Source organism: Pygoscelis adeliae, unplaced genomic scaffold, assembly GCF_000699105.1.
Source record: "Pygoscelis adeliae isolate BGI_AS28 unplaced genomic scaffold, ASM69910v1 Scaffold458, whole genome shotgun sequence".
Taxonomy (NCBI): Eukaryota; Metazoa; Chordata; class Aves; order Sphenisciformes; family Spheniscidae; genus Pygoscelis; species Pygoscelis adeliae.
In genome coordinates, this window is record NW_008825352.1 from 621502 (window position 1) to 641480 (window position 19979).

Consider the following 19979-nt stretch of genomic DNA (forward strand, 5'->3'; position numbering starts at 1 on the left):
CGCCAGGCAGCTTTCCAGCCACTCTTCCCCAAGCCTGTAGCGCTGCATGGGGTTGTTGTGGCCAAAGTGCAGGACCCGGCACTTGGCCTTGTTGAAGCTCATACAGTTGGCCTGGGCCCATCGATCCAGCCTGTCCAGGTCCCTCTGCAGAGCCTTCCTACCCTCGAGCAGATCAACACTGCCGCCCAACTTGGTGTCATCTGCAAACTTACTGAGGGTGCACTCGATCCCCTCATCCAGATCATTAATAAAGATATTAAACAGAACTGGCCCCAAAATTGAGCCCTGGGGAACGCCGCTCGTGACCAGCCGCCAGCTGGATTGAACTCCATTCACCACAACTCTCTGGGCCTGGCTGTCCAGCCAGTTTTTTACCCAGCAAAGAGTATGCCTGTCCAAGCCATGAGCAGCCGGTTTCTCCAGGAGAATGCTGTGGGAAACGGTGTCAAAGGCTTTGCTAAAGTCCAGGTAGACCACATCCACAGCCTTTCCCTCATCCATCAAGCGGGTCACCTTGTCATAGAAGGAGATCAGGTTGGTCAAGCAAGACCTGCCTTTCATAAACTCATGCTGACTGGGCCTGATCGCCTGGTTGCCCTGTATGTGGACATGGTTTCAGCAGGGAGTTTCCCCTGTTTGACTTTACTATGTTACCTCATGCTACAAGGATCTTTCCTTTGCAGTTGCCTGCTGCAAGGAATTCAGTGAAGTATTTAGGATTGGTTATACAGTAAAACTGACATCCGAGTATGCTGGCGTACTGGGCAGCTAAGGTTGATATCACTGTGACAGTAATTAATGTTAGCTAGAGTTTGAAAAGAGCCTGAAATGACACCTTTGATACAAGCAGTTGCTTTAATTTCAGTGGGTGCTAATTCAAATGCCAGTGGTGATGCTTTGCAGGCCAGAGCTTGTAACTTACTGCTTATCAAAGGGGAATAGGAGAAGAGGAAGCATCGTACAACGAACTGTATTTTCCCTGAAATTGAGAGCAGAGTTGTATGAAGGATGAAGTTGTATTTTCTTGATAATCTATAGCCTGAAGCTGCATCTAAGCACAACAATCTTTAAAGCCAGAAGTGATGCAACCTCTCTCACCCAGGCATGGTTATATAGAAACCTGGTTTTAAACAGCCTGCCAAGGGCTTGCTGTGGCAAAGTAAAACAAGATTTTAAACTGGTTTCAACTGTACCCCTAGATTGTGACTAAGTGCATAGCAGAGCTGGTAATGCAGGGCAGTACTGCAGTGGAGAATTACAGCCTTTATCTTCTCCCAGGGGAGGGTGATTCAGCCTTCAAAAGCTTAAGGGACCATGGGTTCACAGCAGCATGAGCAGCCAGCTTCTTCAGGCACCCCTCTTTCCTTGGGTTTCCCCCCGTTTGGCCTGACACAACATTCAACTTTGATGCAAGGTCCCACTTTGGGGTCCTAGAGCGTGGTTGAAGGGTCAGCACACGCTGAAGTGCTTTGAGTCAAGCCTTGTAGAGGATGCAACATCCCCGGGCGTCCCTGGAGAAGGGGCTCAGCACACAACATGCGTGTGCATGAATGGCAGGAGGCAGCTTTCTCTCTCAAAGGTCATGGTTGTCTCTGCGAGGCCAAATCCTTGTTGCTTTAGCCTTGCCTTCACATGCCTGGAGAAGTCCCTTTCCCCATGTGTTGCTGTGCAAGTGGTCCCAGTGCCCCTCACCGGCAATGGAGCTGGGAAGGCTGCCTGTGCTTGCTTTTGAGGGGGGGATTTATTCCTTGGGCTCTTATTTATATTGCTGTTGATCCACTCGCTCCTTAGCAATGACAATGACTTGAAAATTATTTCCTTCTACTTCTCTCAAATACCTCCTATTGTTGAAGTTTCTTTTTTCTTTATCGCCGTGCTGATCTGAACTCCTTGCATCTTCCTCTGTCTACCTGGCATCTGGAAGGGAGAGATAAGTAAATACAGCATGCCAAGACTTAATAAGGCATGCAGCTTTCAATTGGATTTACAATGCCTTTGTTACAGTAGTGTGGCCAAAATAACAAAAAACCCTAAATAGCTGCCTTCATTTGCTAATGCAGTTTCTGAGGATCTAAACCATCCAGGATGTGTAGTACCCAGATAATAGGTGCTTAAAATTCACATGGGCTGCCCATAGCTTTTATTTTAGAGGGCTTAGGCTGCAAGATGGACTACAAAATTGCTAATTCGGAAAGACTTGCTGAAGATGAAATGCTCTCCTGAAATGTGATACTCGATTCCGTAGGTCATTTGCTGCAGTTCCCTTCCTGGTATTTTACCTTCCAAATATGAGAAGCAAAAGCCTTTCTGCAATTTCCAGTGTGAATATTTGAGATGTCTAGAAAAAAAAAATCCTCCTTCATTCTTTTTTCATCTTAGATGTGACAGCATCTGTTACTGCAACCTTAAACCCCAGCTGAGCAGGTGGTTGGTAGGCACCGGGTGTTAGTTGTTGTGTTAAAGCAATAGCTGTGTGTCTGTGCCTCGTCTGGCTGCCTTAGGTCCCTTCCAGGCTCGGAGGGGATGGCTGCGGGAGCGGCAAATCCCGAGTACGGAGGAATCTGAATCTGTTCTGGTTAAGGGAGTTTGCTGCTGCGTGCAATTGCTAAATCAAATTGTTTGCTTCCTGCTTCAACAATTATAAAAAAATATCAAACGAGTTAAAAGCACCGAGGAAAAAAGATCAGGACAGCAAGTGAGTGATAAGAGGCAGGGCTTTTATCAACTTGTCAATAAGAGAGCTGCTGGAGGTAATGGCTCCTGGCCCTACTGCAACAGTTTTACCACTGATTTCAGCGGGGGCAAGGCAATACTTCCAGCACAGTGGTGCCACACCGTATATCTGGAGATTGATCGGCTCAACCCCACAGTAAAATGATTTTGGTGGCTTGATTCGCCTTCCTACTGCTAAATGCCAGACAGCTCGGGGGGACTGTCTGGCTCTTTTCTGAACAAGCCAATGATTAGGAATAGCACACTTGAGTTTGCTCTGGTAGGGATGTCTGAGTCTGCCATTTGCAGCCCCTGATACCACCTGCCTCAGGTAGGCATGCTAACAAGGCACCAAGTCATTTATTCTAGAGACCTTACAAGAGGGACGTGATTAAGGCATCAACCATGCCAGAATATGCAGCAGAGAGAAAGCAAAGCTATCGCCCGCATCCCCTGAGGCTAGGAGGAGATGTAAAGGGAAATTTGATATAAGACGCAGGAAGAACTCTCTTTAAGTCTAGGGTAGAGCTGGAATAGGCTGCTGAGGGCAGGGGTGGAATTGTTAGTGCTTTTAAGTACTTGTCAAACATCTCCCAAGAATAGTTTGGGTATAGAGCTGAGCCAGTTCTGGGGTGGGGAGGTGGATCAGATAGCTTTTTAAGGGGGTGTGTGTCCCCGGCCTTGTCCCTATAATGCTGTGGGAAGTACACACGTACCCTACGCTCACCTGACGTTAAAACAATTATCGTGTCCAGCTTGTTAAGTATTTCACCAAAGACTGACTGTCGATCGTGCATGTGGTGAAGTCTGTTTGAAAATGTACCTGAGCATCCCCTGCCAAGCTTCAACAAGGTCGCTGCATTGCTGGGACTGAAGTTAGTGCTGTGGCGCAACCGGCTTCTTAGTGGTGCCTTTAGTCATCTGCAGTGGTGATTGAAGCAGGTTCTTGTTACTGCTGTAATCCCTGACGTAAAATTACTCTATTTTGGTGCCTAAGAATCAAAGTATCAGATAATTTTGTCTGGTTCTGCCAGCTTGCTGCGAAAGCAGGTGAATCAATGAGGTTGTTTCTTCTTTGCGAGTTAACAGCCCTGTCCAAGTATTGCTACTGGAATGAAAGGTCATTAAGGTAAAAAGTACTATTACATTATTGAATGCTACTGTTAGTCATAAAAAACATCAGGTTTTCTTCTGCCATGGGGACGGTACTAAATGCACTGTGCTGCGATTGTTTCTTTCCCCTCAGGATTACTTCCACCAGCTCACCTGCATCACAGAAAGGGAAAAGTTTATTGTGCCAATCCGAGCTATAGGTGCCCGAGCTATCCTGGACTTCCCTGACCAGCTGAACTTCTCCGTCTGTCCAGTCAAGTACGGCACCCAGAAAACTCTGCTGGTTCGCAACGTCGGTAATCGGGAGGCCCGCTACTGCATCAGCACTCAGAGGTAAAAGAGCTCATCTGTTTTGTGCAGGACACCGTTGTGTGATAATATAGTTGGTAAACAGTAACAAAAAGGAACCGGAGCATCTGAGCTGCTGTATTGCAGCCGTAGCTGGAAATGGGCAGGACGTGTGGGTTTTTGCAGTTGCTTACAGTGTTTTAAGCATGACGCAACCTTTGGTAAAACTCTGCAAGCTGCAGTGAAGTTTTATACTGCAGCGGTGTCTGCAGCACAGCTTCTTGCAAGACCAATTCTGTTAGTTTGAAAGCGCAAATACAGGAAGGCAACTTGACTGCCCTCGGGCTGTACGGGATACTGCATGGCAGATGACAGCTCTGGGAGCTCAGTTCAGGTAGACCAAATGCGGTGTTAGGAAATGGCCAGCTATGAGCTGGTTAAAGAGACATGTAAGAATTTATCAGCAGCTGTGTCTATATTAGCAAGTGCAATTGGAGACTGTAGATCAAAGCAATTGGTATTGAGGCCCTGACAATAACACTGCGTGGTCCAGGAACTTTGTTTTGCAGTAGGTTTGGTCTGGTCCCTGGGACCAAATATTTTTAAGTAGAATGAGCTCTTAAGTGGAGCTGAGCAGACACTGGCTTCAAAGCTGCACTCCAGCCCCAAAATAGAATGCTAAGGAGGGCACAGGCAAAAGATGCAGCAAATATCTGGTGCACGGGTTGGGGACATTTTCTTCTAGAGCTTTATCTCTCCCAGATTTCCTGGAGAGTGCTAGAGTGTTAGTAGCTAGCTTGCAACCTCTTGATGGTAAGTACCTTCCGAAATGGTTACATACCACTGTCAGCCAAATACACCCGTTCTCTGGGGTCCACAAGCACATGGTATTCCGGTGGTACCCTAATCAAGCGCCTGACATGAATTGTATTGCGGACAGCCTGTACTTCTCCTTTTGGTCTCAGAAGACAGTCACCTGTTTTCCACTTTGATGAATTGGAGAGGGTAATGCCTTTTTGACACCGCATCTGCCAGGAAACCGGTTCAGTTGGCTGGTAATTAGTTGAGAGTTGCTTGGTCCCAGAGGTCTTGGTGTAGGAGCTGAGGTCAAGAATCCAGCAAAGACCCGCTGTCTGACTTGGTGCATCTGAGTTTTTGCACACGATTTCTTCCCCAGGAAAACAGGGCTCAAAAGAAGACTTTTTACTTTTCTCCTGTGAAACATGAGGGTCCAGGAGGAGCTTCCACCAAAGCCTGGCAAAGCTATTTAAGCAGGCTGCTGCTTTTCACGGTGGAAAATATGTAGGCAGGATCTTGTAAATCACTGTACAGTTTTCCTCTGGGATTTCCAGATCTAGTTGTCACCACCAAAATAAATACCCAGTAAAGTCTAGCATCTTTTTGCAATGTACTTGCCAACTATTCTATTGAGTGATACAGCATATGTTGAATCCTGCTTGATAGGGATTTTTAGAATTTCTGAACTTTAGCAATTAAATATTTCGGTCCTGATTTGCAATAAAGAAATGGGAAGCATTACAATAGCTTTATTTCAAACTACACAAAAAAAGTAGAATTCTGAATAACTGGATTGCATGTGTACGGAGATCAAGAGCTGATATGATTTCCCTTGTCAGCTGAGGGCATCTATCATCTCTTCCATTTCATTATGAACTTTTGAAAGCCAGTTTGAAATTTCAAACAGATGATTTCAATCTTTGAATATAAGCAGCGTTTTATTCTAATTGTCGCCCCCACTTTCATTCAGATTTCTTTTTAAATATTCTGAAGTTCCTGTGTTTCTGCTGTCTTCTTTTTTTCTTTAAGTGTTCAGCAAAGTGTCATAATGAATTCTTCGTTGGGAACTTTCTTAAAGGTTGAGTTCCTCTAATGCCTGTCTGTCTACCATCTGCCTATAGCTATATGCACAGATGTATAGGAAATAGGAGAAATTTGGGGAATATCTGAAATGGAATTGGGCTGATTTAGAAGATAAAATCAGAGAATAACTTCGGTTGGAAGGGACCTCTGGAGATCACCTGAGCAAACACCCTGATCAAATCAAGACCAGTGTCAAAGTTTGATCAGGTTTGCAAGTAACACAGCTTGCTACTCTGGGCCTTGTTGTGTTGAGCTTTGAATGTCTTCAAGGTTCCCTTGCTTCTCTGGGTCCTTGTTCTAGTGTTCAACCACCCTCATGGTGACAGTTTTTTCCCTAATATCTACTCAGGTTTTCCATTACTGCAACTTGTGTTCATTTTCCCTTACCCTATCACTGCACATCTCAAAGAAGAGCTTGGCCCCATCTTCTCTTCACCTTTCCTTTACATCGTTGTAGACGGCACTAAGATCACTCTTCGTCTTTTCTTCTCAAGGCTGTACAAACCCATTTATCTCAGCATCTTCCTGCATGTCCTGTGCTCCAGGCCTTAAGGTCCTCTTCTGTAGAAATGTTTTCCACCCCATCAATGCCCAGCCTGTACTGCCAGGGTTTATTCCATCCCCAATACAGGATTTTGCATTTTCCATCCCTGAACTGCGCGAAGTTTACATCAGCCAATTTCTCCAGCCTGTTGTGGTCCCTCTGAATAGCAGCCCAGCACTCCAGTGTGTTGACTACTCCCTCCAGTTTGGTATCATCCACCAAATTTTGAGTGTTCCCTCCTGTTGACCAGGTCAGGATGTCCCCTTGCATCCCAAGACCTGAACAACCATGTTCTCCCTGTGTGACGAGGCCGTGGTGTGCCAGGAGTGCTGGCACAGCCAGTGCTGGGGACCATACTGTGTGACATATCATCACTGCATTGCACCAGCTCTTTTCCTGCTGTCTGAGTGCCTGAGTGCTGTCTGGACCCTCTATCTGCCAACTTTCATATTAGTGACTGAGTCTCTTGACAGCAACAATCAATGGTTGGTTCCTTGCTTGTTGTGCTATGAGAAGTTGCTCGGACACCTACCACTGAGCTCCCAGGTGAGCCCTGTGGTTCTAGCAACCCCAGGAGAAAAGAATTGGCCTCCCAGCTGGCGTGACAAGTTGGCTTGAGAATCAGACCAATACACCGCTCCACAGGCCAGTAGATCATTAGCTGGCAATTGTCTTTGAACAAATATATTTACAGAGGCTTTCACAAGAGAGGCTATTGTCCTCTAGAGGGGATTAATTTCCCTGTTGTAGAGGCTATAACAAAGGCTGCATCATTGTGAACAACAGGGATAGTGACGATTTAGTTTAATGTCACTAATTCTTTTGAATGACTTTCGTAATAACTTGATGATTAATTATTATCACAGAACACTTAAAACTGTGCTTTGGAAATGAATGAATTATATTTGCACTTTAAGCTCTCCAGGACAGGGAACGTGAGATGCAGTAATCAAGAGTTATGGCATAGGTGCTAGCGGAAAGGCGTGCCAACCTTACGGACTGAAATTCAGGACTGTTCCAGTCTATTCTTACGTAGTGGGGAATTTAAGCAGCTGAAGTTGAATGTGTGCTTAATTTTTGCTGAGTAAGGACGCGGTGTTGTGTTAAAGACAATCTTAATATCACATAATAGCTTTGTGTATTATGTACAAGCATACATGCATGCATATGAGAGAGGGAGGAGGATTAGTGGAGTAGAAGGGAATGAGAGATCTGTCTAAGTTTATAGAGCCATCAGCTGCCCTCTACGTCCTTTATTCTCTACCTGCACAATTGAAACTTCTGTCTTAGTTGCTGCAACTTTTGTTTTCTGGCCTGAGCAAATTCAGGCGCTTGCCCGTTCACAAGTCAGCTGCAGATGCCACCATTTCCTAGCCCAATGTGCTGCTCATATCACTTTGCCTCCTTTCTCTGGATTCCCTTCTCTATGGCGTCAAGCATAACCTGTCTGCTTTCACCTTCAGTGCATTTTTCAGCCCATCTCCAATCCTAACCTTTCCTCTCAGTCAATACGGAGAGCTCAGCTCTTACATCTGGTCAGTTCATGATGATGTTACCTGCCTGTTACTCGTTTATCTAAAGACTTTGATGTTTTCTGTTGTGCGTTTCACCCCAGGGAAGAGCTCTTAAGTGAATCCATGGGGCCAATTCAGCATCCTTCTGCTGTTCCCTGTTCAGAGCTCTCCCTTGCCATGGTATCTACCAGAAAACATGGCCACATTTTGACCACTCTTTCATAAAGGAAAAAACCCACCAAAGCACTCCCTGCTATGCAGTCTGGCTTTCTGCCTGTCCTGCCTCTGCATGTCCATACCCAGCTCTTAACTGCATAGCTTGGGAATAAAGAATAATAATAGTATAAATATAGAAAGTCTCTTCCTGTCGTTCTCATTGTTAAGGCGGGATAATGAGTTTCTTCATGACATTCAGGGAGATAAATGTCATTCCAGTACATTTGAGTTGAAAATGGTGTCTGGAAGCAGATCTCGGTGCAGCGCTGCCTTTTCCTGACATTACAGACATTGTGCTGTGCCATGCCACGGGGCTACAGAGGATCAGTCTGAGATAAGCACCTCTGTTTAGGAATGTCCCCACCAAGCTCTGAAAGCTCAGGAAATTATCCTACAAGGCACAGTGCTTGGAGCCCCCTTGCATCCCTCTCTGTAGTACCCGTATACTATATGGGATTGGAGACATCATAGGGCACAAAGACCATCCAAGAATGTGAAAACAGAGCCCAGGTGCAGTGAAAGAGGGAGAGAGCGAGCTGTGAGATGCTGACTCTGCGCAAGATTTTTTCAGCACAGAGATGGAGTCGTGGATGCTTTGGCCCAACAGACTGGATTCACTGGAATGGTTACACTGCTTGACTTCAGCTGCCATACCATTACTAAAAAGTAATATATGCCGAGATTAAATGATCTTTGGGTTTTTCCTGCAGTAGGTCTTAGTGGACAGATGAGGCAATTCAATCACCAGTAGATTTTACTGCCTTTCTTGGAGTTGGAGGTAGCTTTTAATGAAATCAATTCTCCCAAACTCAAAAGATTTTATAACACAAATTAAGGCACCAGTAGACCAAAGAAAGCTTGGTCATAGAAGGTAAACATACAATGGGACTTGAAGAAGGGTATCATAGCCTCCTTGCACGCTGCATTTGCTAAATGTATGGTTGCAGGAGAAAAGGCGACATGGTGGTTTGAGAGCCCCAGTCACAGAATTGCCAGCTTTGTTCGCTTGTCACTTGTGTTTCGAAATTATGTCAGGAGTATTTGGCCCTTGGTATCCTCATGGGACATAACTTTTGCCCAACTCTGTCAAGATGGGGAGCTGATGCCTGGTGAAAGTAAGCAAGAGGTAAATGCCAAAATATATCATTATGAAACTGCTTACAAATCTAGTGTCGCTCTCTTTCTAAAGGGCAATAATAGGCAAGATCTCAGCAGGTACTGGTGGGAAGGCCTCTCCTAAATTGCTGTGGCTAGATGAGTTTATACAAGCTGGGGATTGCAAGGTACCATTGGGTGATCTGGACTTGAAAGTTTAGATGTACAACAAAGCAAACATCCAAATGGACATAGTTAAAAAGCATGTCAGAAAAAACCAAGCTATTAAAAAAAACCTCCAAACCTTATGTGTTCTGTCTTCCAGGAGCAGTGGTGATTCATTGAAAGGCTAGATCTAACAGAACCAGAATTATCTTAAAGAACAGCTCACAATTAATGGATAAAAGGCCAAAGTTTAGCCTGCCAGCTTCATCTCTTGGCAGTGCTTTTCATTTGGCTATTACAATGTGTCAGGGATGTCTCCTTAGCATCTCTTCTTATCTGTAGGCTGCAGGGAACAGCTTGGTGATGTTGATTGAAATTCTGAGGGGTTAAGTTTAACCGTGGAACTTGCATATCTGGGTCTTGGAGACCCAGGTCTATGTGAGGGATAACGAGCTCCTGCTACAGCAGTAACAGAGTTGTCTTGTGGGTACAGCATGGGGTGGGATGTAGGAGATGCAGTGTCTGATTTGTGCTCGGTTTCTCAGTCCTGAGGACTCAGTCCTGGACTTGGTTGGATCCTCTTCTTCTGATAAATTGAAAATATGAAGATATCTTCTTTCTCAGGCATCCCCTGAAGTCACCCTCAGGAGTGTTGTTCCCATCCCAGCCATCCGAGGGCAGGAGTATGTAGATGGGCGAAGGAGTAGGAAGATGGTGGGATGGGAGGTAGTGCTGAAGTGTTGCCAGGAATCCCCTTCCTTAACTAGCAGCTCTTCTGTTCTGGCAACATTTCTAGCATTAAAAAAAAAAAAAGAGGGAAAAAAGAAAATTCTCTGCTTTTCCCAGAGCAGGCCATGATCCCACCCAAGCACCAGCAGAGTCCTGCAGCAGTCCTGGCATAACCGTCAGTGCAGATGCAGGACCGTGCAGAGCAGTCCAGTTCTGAGGCTGGCGGTGCCTTGTCTTTCCTTCTCTCTCTCAAAAGTCTCAAGTCCAGCACGTAAACGTTGCAGGCCCAATGCTTCTCCATTAGTCAGCAGCAATGTTCTCACTAGTTGTAATGGGAACAGGTCAGGGCCCTAATTGCAGCAATAACTCCTTAATGAGCAGAAACTCCAGCAATTTCATCAGCTGTCACTAGTGGCGTGAACAAAGTTCAGCTTGCGCATGGCTCCAGTTGTTCTCATTATTTTTGTGTGCGCATTGCATTCTCTAATCATGGTAAAACTCTGCAGAACATGTTTTTAAGGTGACAAATTGACCACGAGCAAAGCACTAAAACCAGTAACTTTTGTTTTCTAAGCGGGGCTGTACAAGAGCTGCGAAGCCCAGCTGCTGTTGTGCAGAAGCATGTTTCATCTGACTTGCCCCTGAGCATTAAAGCACCGAGTTTTGTGTCTATCAGCCAAGAGCTGTTTACCTGGCGACAAATCGTAATTGCTCATATTAAAACCAAAGTACACCAACACGTTTTCATAATTATTTCCAACACATTGCACAGACTTTGGGGGCCCAAGCAAACAGTTACAGAGCTTGGATTACAACCCAGAGTCCTAGATTGCATTGCTTGTGAACACAGAGAAAACCTCCTGTTAAACTCACCTTGATATGCTCCTGTTAATGACACTTCACTTAGCTAGGGGTTTAATCGTTCAGGCTGTAAATGGGATTACTCCTCTTGTGTCTTGTTTCCATGTCATGGTATCGCTCCAGTCTGCATTTGCGCTCGTTCAGATTTTTCTGATTGTTCCTTTTCTCCTTAGAGCAGCTTTCATTGAAATGCTGATAAATGTGCCCTTTCTTAGACTAAACCAGGATGTTTTCAAGGTAAAAAATGAATTCTGCGAATTAAACCATAATAATTCTCTGGTCTTCAAGAAAGACTTTTATTCTCCCTGTCTGATTTCTAGGCTATAATCTCATTGGAACAGGTATTGCCTTGACATTTGCATCTCTTGAGGTTTATAGGTGACAGGAAAAGACGGATTCCCAAGGAAGTCGGTGTCAAGTTGTGCATGCAAATAGCTTTTACCATCTCTGTGCTCTTCAAAAACCATTCTCTGGTTGTATTGCTAGCAGTCGGACTCCTGAGCCTCACTGCAGAGAACTAGATACAGCGTATGGAGGAGACGAGGTCACTTTATACCATAGGATCTTCTGAGGACTGGATCTCTTCAGAAGCGAGAGTCAGTAGCTCTGTTTCTGATCCTGTATGTTTTGTTTTTCTTCTGCTGACTGTGGTTTGTTTGCTCCTTGCTTGCACAAGTGAGCTGAAGTGAACTCGACTGCCAAAGGAATATAGTCCCCAAATCTCCCACAATAGTCCTGATTTCTCTTTGTGTTGCAGCCCTTTCTCTGTCGATCCCTCCATCGGGACTCTTGGGATTGGTGACACCATGCAAGTAACAGTGGAGTTTCACCCGCTGAAGACTGGGGATCATTCCAGATCCCTGATAGTTCACTATGACACGGGTAAGTGCTGGGCACTGCATGGTGCATGCTCTCTGCATCCTGCAAAACGGAGCCCTTTCTAAGCAGAATAATGTTAAGCTTGCTTTGCAGACAACTTCTAAAACCTTTTCTTTCCAAACCTCTGCATGTTTCAGTGCTTAGAAGTGACCAGATATGGGGCAAAGGCTGAATCTGTCCTTGTTGTCTGTCCTGTGTGCTGGTCCATCCCTGGAGGACCCTGGTGTCAGAAAGGTGGTCTCCAGCCAGCACCCCCCGTGACAGTCATCTACCATCATTCCCTATTGTCCCAGCCACCTTAATTCCCCCTCCAGGTGTACCTCCCCTGTCCCAGCTTTACCTCAAAAGTGAAAAATAGTTGGTGATTAGGGGATTGTTGAAGTAGATCCTATCAAAGAGGAATGAGATTTTGGAATCCTGTTTTGCTGGGAGTTGCTGAGAGGGAGGAGGAGAAATACTGATTCTCCACTGTGTGTATGCATGTGTGAAGTCTTATTCCTAGACCATGCTATGTTTGAAGTGTAACATGGGAAATGCATGTCTCTATCAGACTCTCTCCAACGCTCACTGCCTCTTACGCACCTCTGTCCCATATGTGCTTCTCCATTGTCTTGCCACAGACCCTTTTTTCTGTGTTGCCCTCTACCCATCTACATCCCACGCTTCACAACATCAGGACTCAAGTAGCCAGGACTTGAGGGCTCTTGGGGTTTGGCAGGAAGTGCTCGCTGCCTCCCGAGATAGGTGTAAAATTTGTAGTAGGGTATGAGAAACCAAGGTCAGGCCACAGAAATACCGTCAACTTTATAAGTCGCTTTAAGAGTAAGTGGGAAAAACTCAAGAAAAAGGTGCGACGTTCAAATGCTTCTGTCAGCCTTGGATCAGCAGAGTTCAGCAGAGGTATCTTGTGATGCTGAACGAGACAGTTGCATGAATGCATTTGGTGTGTATTTTCTCTTGCGTGAAAGAGAGGTTTGTTTTGTCCCTATTACTGAACTTCAGTCCTGGGAAGCACGATGTCCTAATCTAGGTGCTACTGTGAGACTTGAGCCCAGCAACGAATGTTTTAGTTGCCTTGAGTTCGCAGAAGTTGTAAAAATGCTCCTACATCTTCCAGATGCTCTTTGTAGCCTTATGAGTTATCACAGCTTTGTTTAATATTTGACAGTTAATGACGTATTCGCAGGGAATGGTTCATGCTCACTCAGAGAAGCTCATGGGTTTGGAGCACGCTGGTTCTTGAAAGAAACAGTGAAATTCCAGGTAGAGAGCCCAAAAAGTGCCTCACTTGTATGCATATGAAGAATCTATAGGATAAAATTCAGAGGGCTAGATCTTTCCCTGGGGTAAATCAGGGGTAACTACACTAGAGGTTGGGGCTGTGGGGTTTATCCTATGTGAATGAAAAGACCAAGAGATGAATCAGGGCCGGGATCTTCATGGCTTGCTTTGAAAACCTGAGTCTTGTTCTTACGGGACTGAAACACCTGGTTCCTCCATGGTTAATCTTTGCAAAAACGATTTGCATGGATAGACCACAGGGATCAAACTATCTGCTGGCTCCGAGATGGACGACCTCTTAGGAACATGTGCAGCTACCTGGGAGATGAACCCAGGATTCATTCCTGCCTGTCAGTGCAACACTGCAGTTATTTTTAAATAAACCATGGATTGAGAAGGAGAGCAAGGGAATCATTAAGGGGTTATCTCTCTAGCTTTGAAGCATACAAATAAGTAAAAGGCTGCTGAGATTAATTGCTAAAGTGAAACCAAAACATTTAATCAATCAGTCTTAAAAGCTGTTTATTGCAGGTGTAGTGCAGAGCACCAGACAATATTACCCAACCTCGCCTGGCAAGCCCTGGCTAATTTGTCCTGCACTAAGTCAGACTCCCTGTGACTTGCATACAAAAAGCAGCTGTGTTGCTCTTTCAGAGCCACCAACAGACTGTTTATTATGAAACAGAAGAGCTAAGAGCAAAATAGCAGTTTAGGATGTTGGGAGGCATTTTCCTTGCTTTGCTGTGGATCTGTATTGACTTGCTCAGCTCACAAGTGGCAGTAGTTCTCAATAAATCACGCTGTTGTTCGTGTGACTTACACAGGATCAGGTGCATGTTGCATTGGTTTAATTTTTGCTGAAGTTGGGTCAAATCTGTCCCTAGCATTGCTTAAGCAAACATGGAGCTATTCAATGTGAATAAGTCACAATTTTCCCTTTGCCTATTAATTGGTTGATTTTAAATTGTGCATCCTTTAGACTGGCCTGGCTAGGAATGTAGGTACTGTCCCCTGGATAGACAGTACATATATTGGTAGTCCTGTTGCTACAAACTTTACAGATGAGTGTGAAGAAAATGTCTTTGCTGCTAAAATCACAATGAAAATTTGACCTTCAGCGCTTTGCATGTCCAAACGCCTCCATTTCGCCCCGTGCACCTGTGTCTGGGTGTGAAAAATCCCAGCCCATCCTGAAATGAAGGTGACTTGGGATGTTCTGGGCTACTCATCATCCCTGTTCATCACCTTAACGTGAGATGATGGTATCAGAAGGGGTTTCTGAAGCCTGCATGCCAAGCACACATACTGGTTTGGAAAGGGTTCTGCACTCAGGACTAATTGAAGGTCTGGTTGGTGGCTTGGCCCTTTGCAGGTGACTTTTAGCCCACCCCATGTGGATGTGGGAAAATAAATTTATGGAGTTAAGTCTAGTTTGAACCAGGTCAATATTCATAAAGCTTAGATATTCTTTTAGCTCTCAAGCAATTCTCAAGTGAGATGCCCAGGCTGGTTGCCCTGAGTGCTGCTGTTTGTACATCAGCTGCAGTCATAATGTTCTCTGCAAGCCGACAGTATAGCACAAGCTTGGCGTGGGAGGGTGAGCTTTACTCAGGGACACACGGCTAAGGAGATGTGGGACAGCTTCCCAGAGTTGTGCCGGAGGTGCAAAACAAACTCATCAGTCCCATAGCACCCAGAAACAATAACATCTACAGCAGATGCTCCATGCAAGTAAAGGAGGCTACCGGAGACGGGAGGTGCTGGAGAGATGCTGGGGATTGTGGAAGGAGAATCACTTCTCTGCTCAGAGCTCCCTAAATCCTGACTCTCGTTAGGCTCCTGTCTCCAAGAAGTACCTACTATGGTATGATGGGTGGTCTTCAGGGTGTAAGACCAGATTCTGTGCTTGTATGTGGGTGCCTGCAGTGCCCATGGGACCCTGTGGCAAGGTGCTACATGTTTGTAGTCTAGGAGATCTGTTGTGCAGCGCTGAAAGTTCTCTGTACAGGTTTTTTCCCATCAGTTGCTGCATCCCTTGGGATCCCTTTGTCAGCACAGGAAACTTCAGTAATTAGCGAAGCCTCAGTGAGCTTGTGCGTGGCTGACAGACACTATATATTGAGATGCTTTTATTGCTGTCAGTAATAAGAGTAATTACGCAGGTCATCTTCCTTTGGTGGCTCTGTGAGGCTGTAATGCAGAAGCAAAAGCCTGGGGGCAGGATCTCACCCTCTTTGAGGGGAGGGATCAGAGCCAGTACTTGTATGTGAGTTTTAGGAGATGGCATATCCAAGAAGAGCCAGCCCTTAGGCAGGAATGTCTAATTCATTACTGTCCTGTCTCCCGTTGGTGCAGAGCCCCAGAAAGCAGCTTTCCCAGAAAAAGAGGTAACATGTGGCTCAGGATTAGTTCTCAGTGGTTTTAGTCCCACTGGAAGGCTCCAGCCTTGTGCTAAAAGCCTGCTGAAGAACCATCTGGGTATTTGGTAGATTAATACCCTGTTTTCCCTTGACTTCCTACACAACTTACGGGAGGGCTGACAGTTCCTGAGCAGGAGCTCTCCTAAAGGAAATATCAGCTTGTTTGCTGTGGATCACAGACCCAGGCTCAGAGCACTCTTTGTGGCTCTGCACACCCAGGGCAAGGAAGGGAGAGCTCAGCCTCAGCTCCTTGATTAATTACTTCAAGGGCAGGTAGAAGATGTGGCAGCGTCTGCCTCCAGCTCCGTAGTTGTCAATCAGATTGAGCTTTCCTGCACTGGGTTAGTTACTGTCCCCATAGGAAGTGGATGAAGTAACGTCTCCCCTCCTGAGCCCTGGGGAGCAAAACTTGCTCTCTGCCAAATCCAGGCTATTCCTGTACGGGAGAAGAGAGCAGCTAAATATGTTTCTCCAGTGCAGCACACTAGGAGCACCGGAGAGCTGTCATGACGTCTGGTTTGGGTTGACCAGTATTTGCCTGTGTGAACTGCCTCTATGGCTGCTAGCCAGACTGGTGTCTGGAGCGAGCGGGCTTAGCAGATCTGTGATCTTCCCCTTCCTTTGAGCCAGCACGAATGCTTGTAGGATAGATGTGATTTCCTTGGGGCAATGTAAGAAGCAAAAATAACAATTAAAAAATTTCCTGGGTAGATATCAAAGAACTGAATGGGAATTGTTCTTAGTGTGGCAGCAACGCTCAGGGTTACAAGGGGGTATCAGAGGTGGATCTAGGTCTTCTACCCTACATAGGATGCCCTGATCCACTGCCCTGAGATGCCTCTGTCCTTCTTGGTCTGCAGCAGCAGAAGCCTCTGGAGCCAAGAGTGATAACTGCCAGCTTGAGAAAACACTGACGTTTAATCTCAAATGGGGAAGATGAGACATGAGATCACTGGAAAAATTAAGGCATATTTAAAAACGACTAATTAGGGAGCTGACGTGGAGCTCTTTAGTCACCCATGGAATGACAGCGAGTTTGACGTGATGTATTAGAGCCATTTGGGTTTGGTGAAGATGATGGGTAACTACAGGACTGGGTGTGCTTGACTGGCAGCAGGGGAAGCAAAGCCTGTGCGTCTTGGCCGCACTGATGATGAACTGCAGTAGAGCCTACATCGCATTGCAAGTGGGTCGGGGGGAATTGTCAACTGTGTTAGTGACCGTTCAGCCCTTGCGTGGATCAGCACGGGGTTGCCGGCTGGGAATGTGAAGGTGTCGGGATGCTGAATCCCATTCTTCAGGTAAAATTGATGCTGGGTTTAGCTGAATTGGCTTACTTCCGTAAATGAGGCCACCCATGCAAGGGCTTGGTGGTGTGTTAGTGATGACTGTGTGCATGCAGGAAGCCCATTAAATCCCAGCCCTGGTGATTTATTGCTGTTTGAGGCTGAACAAGTGATTGTAGGATGGATGTGCCAGCACTTCTGAATATCTCAGTTGCCCACAAAGATAAAGCATCTGAGAAAAGCACTGCCTTGCTGTGATATTAATCTGCGTTTTTGTGTAGACTTTGGAGAACACAACCACCATTGCATAGCGCTGTTCTCTTTCCTTTAAGAACCCCCTTTCTACCAATGGTCTTGTCATCTGTCTTGCGAGGCTGGCATTGCAATCAATGGCTTCCAGGAACTTGTTTGAAAATGAAATGAAAATCCTATTGATTTAGTCTCTAGATCAAGCCTTTTCTTTTCTCTTCCTTCTTCTTTGTAAATCCAGTGATGGATGTGGATAGGCAGCAGGGTTTAACTGAGGTTTAGCCCTTGTTGTGTTGCATTTTACATTCCTGAGATCACTCAAACAAGTTGCTGAGTGCTCTCAATTTGTACTGGCTTCAGCCAGAATGGAGGAGGCTCAATACTTGCCCGAGCAAACTCGCTGCTTCGTTAGGTATTTATCTGAGTCATCCCTGTGTTGTGCAGGATACCAGGGTGGGAATACCAAAACCATTTTCTGGTTTTAACCTCAGTCCTGTGCGAGTGTTACAGGGGCTCTGGTGTTGCCGTGAGTGGTGTTAAGTTACTATTGAGCTAAATTCATGGCAACAGACCCTGAGCTTCTGATGACCGCTGCTGCGTGCCATTGCTATTCAAGTCTGTAGTTCATCTTAATGCAATTCTCCATTCCTTCAACACCAGACAGATTTATAGTAGCTTCTTAGAAGTGCAAAGAGTTGGGGAAATCTTCCGCTTCCTAATCAGCAGCCTATTTGACTCCAAAGCTTCCCTGTAGTGCACTAACTGATGCCATTTTTTTAGTTTGTGCTTAGTGCTGGCAGGTGGTTAGAAACTTATTTTATTCAGCGAGTTTATAAAGAGGATCTTGTTTCCCACGTTAACCTAACATGTAAGCCAGACTCTGATGCTGTAGCTATTATAAGAGGTTTCTCTAGCTTTTCCTTGGACTGTAAGGCGTTTAAAAACTTTGCGAAGGGATTTTGCTTCGTGCTTGTCGCAGGTGGTGAATGCAGGTTGTGCTTTTCTTCCTTCGTGTGTGAGAATTCCCAGCAGCGTGGCTGGTTTCTGACTTTTATGTCCTCCTGTGTCTGCTTCAGAGTGAGTGGAGGGAGGCATATATTGTAGGCAAAAAAGGTGTAAATAGGAGTTTGTGCAATTGTATGTTGGCTTTGCATATTAACAGTAGCAGCGCTGCAACAGGCCGAGGATTGGTAACTAACACTTTATACAACTGATTGGTTATAGGCTTTTATAGTCCAAATCAATTAGATTGAGTGAGTCTAATTGATCTCCAACGTGTTCATTTGTGTCAAAACAGCTAATAGGTAACAACTGTTTCCTGTCGTTGTTCCCCTTTTCTAGAACTGCTTGCAATAATGATTTTTTTTTTAATACTGTTTTAGATAAGGTTGTTCTACTTCTTGTAAACAGAGTATGGCCTTTGCCCCCCCCTCCAGGGCCTTGTGTTTCAAGACAGATGGTCCATCACTTTGAGGGTAGATGAAGGGGAATTAAGTTTGTGCTTCATTCGTACTCGAGGGTTTTTTGCACAGCTTTATAGCTCTGCAATTATGTAACGCCCCTCCTAAAAAAAAAAAAACCACAAAACAAAAAAAAACCCAAAAAAAACAAAAACAAAAAACAAAACCCTGCTAAAGCAACCCACGGCGTTGACTGCATGAGCGCAGACCAGGGTCTGTGTGCTAGGAGGGTTGTTTGGAAGTTAAAAATCTCCTTTTGGCTGTTCTTTGTTCATCCCCAGGTATGCACAGAACAAGACTTCCATGTGACGCCGCATATCCCATTTTTAGCACATGAAAGATTTCTGGAAGAATATGGTTTTCATCTCTTTGCAGGTCATCCTTGACCGCAGCTTGTCTACTCTATCATCAGTGGAAATCACTAATATGTTCTTAAGTGTCATTAACTCTGGATGCGTTTCAGGGCAGAACTGACCGTTCACTAGCTTCCTTTCCTTGTGGATCAATCAGCATCTGCCGAGAAGCAGAAGAGCAGCTTGAAGGGTGATTGATTTATTAAGTGATATATTGGGCATGTCTTTGCCAGTCAATCAGAATGAAAGTTCCTGCACTGTTTTCCCCGTGGGCCAAAAGCAATGTTTCAGCCAGTCAGGTACCCCAGTGTATCATTACTGTAGTAGCAATAATGATTAAAAATAGCCCGCGGCATCCTGGATACGCGGCAGCACTGTCTTTCATCATCCGACGGTTTCATTGTCCTTTTCAATACATTCTGCGAGGCTCCTTCACGCTGGGCAGAACAAAGCCTCCGTGCTGGCTCCCAGATATTCCTGTGCCGGAGTATTTCATCCTATAACAAGGCAAACAGATCTTCCTAAGCACGGTGCAGAGAAGGTAATGGGGAATACTTTGGGTGCTCCATTACAGATGGATGCACAACGAGGAGCCGATTTGATTGACAATGAGATGACTTTTAATGTGCAAGAGAGCCATCTGAAGAGCCTGCAACCTGTCCCGTAGACCACTGCTGGCTGGTCATTGCTTTCCACCTCCCTGTTCGTCCCCATCTGTTGTCTTACGGTTCCTTGCAATGTCTTTGGGGTAGAGACCCTCTTCTTGCGGTGTGCTGCATGGGCTCAGTGGGTGCTTTGCTGAGGCCTGGGCCATGCCAGGGACTTCTGGCCATTAACAGCAGTATCAGTGGCAACAGTAATGATTAGGATGCTCTGAGCTTTGTTGTAGCCTGGGAATGATTCTTTAGAAACACCTGTGTTAGCAGCAGTTAT

The 19979-nt window shown here is 45.5% G+C and overlaps 1 protein-coding gene across 1 annotated transcript in view; it reads left to right on the plus strand.

The window, feature by feature from the left end:
- Window positions 1–19979, plus strand: part of HYDIN (HYDIN, axonemal central pair apparatus protein) — a 155189-nt gene that overhangs the window by 11010 nt on the left and 124200 nt on the right. Inside the window, exons 5-6 of the mRNA XM_009330382.1 lie at window positions 3959–4158; window positions 11876–12000. Coding sequence (XP_009328657.1) covers window positions 3959–4158; window positions 11876–12000 — 325 coding nt within the window. The remainder of the gene's footprint in view (window positions 1–3958; window positions 4159–11875; window positions 12001–19979) is intronic.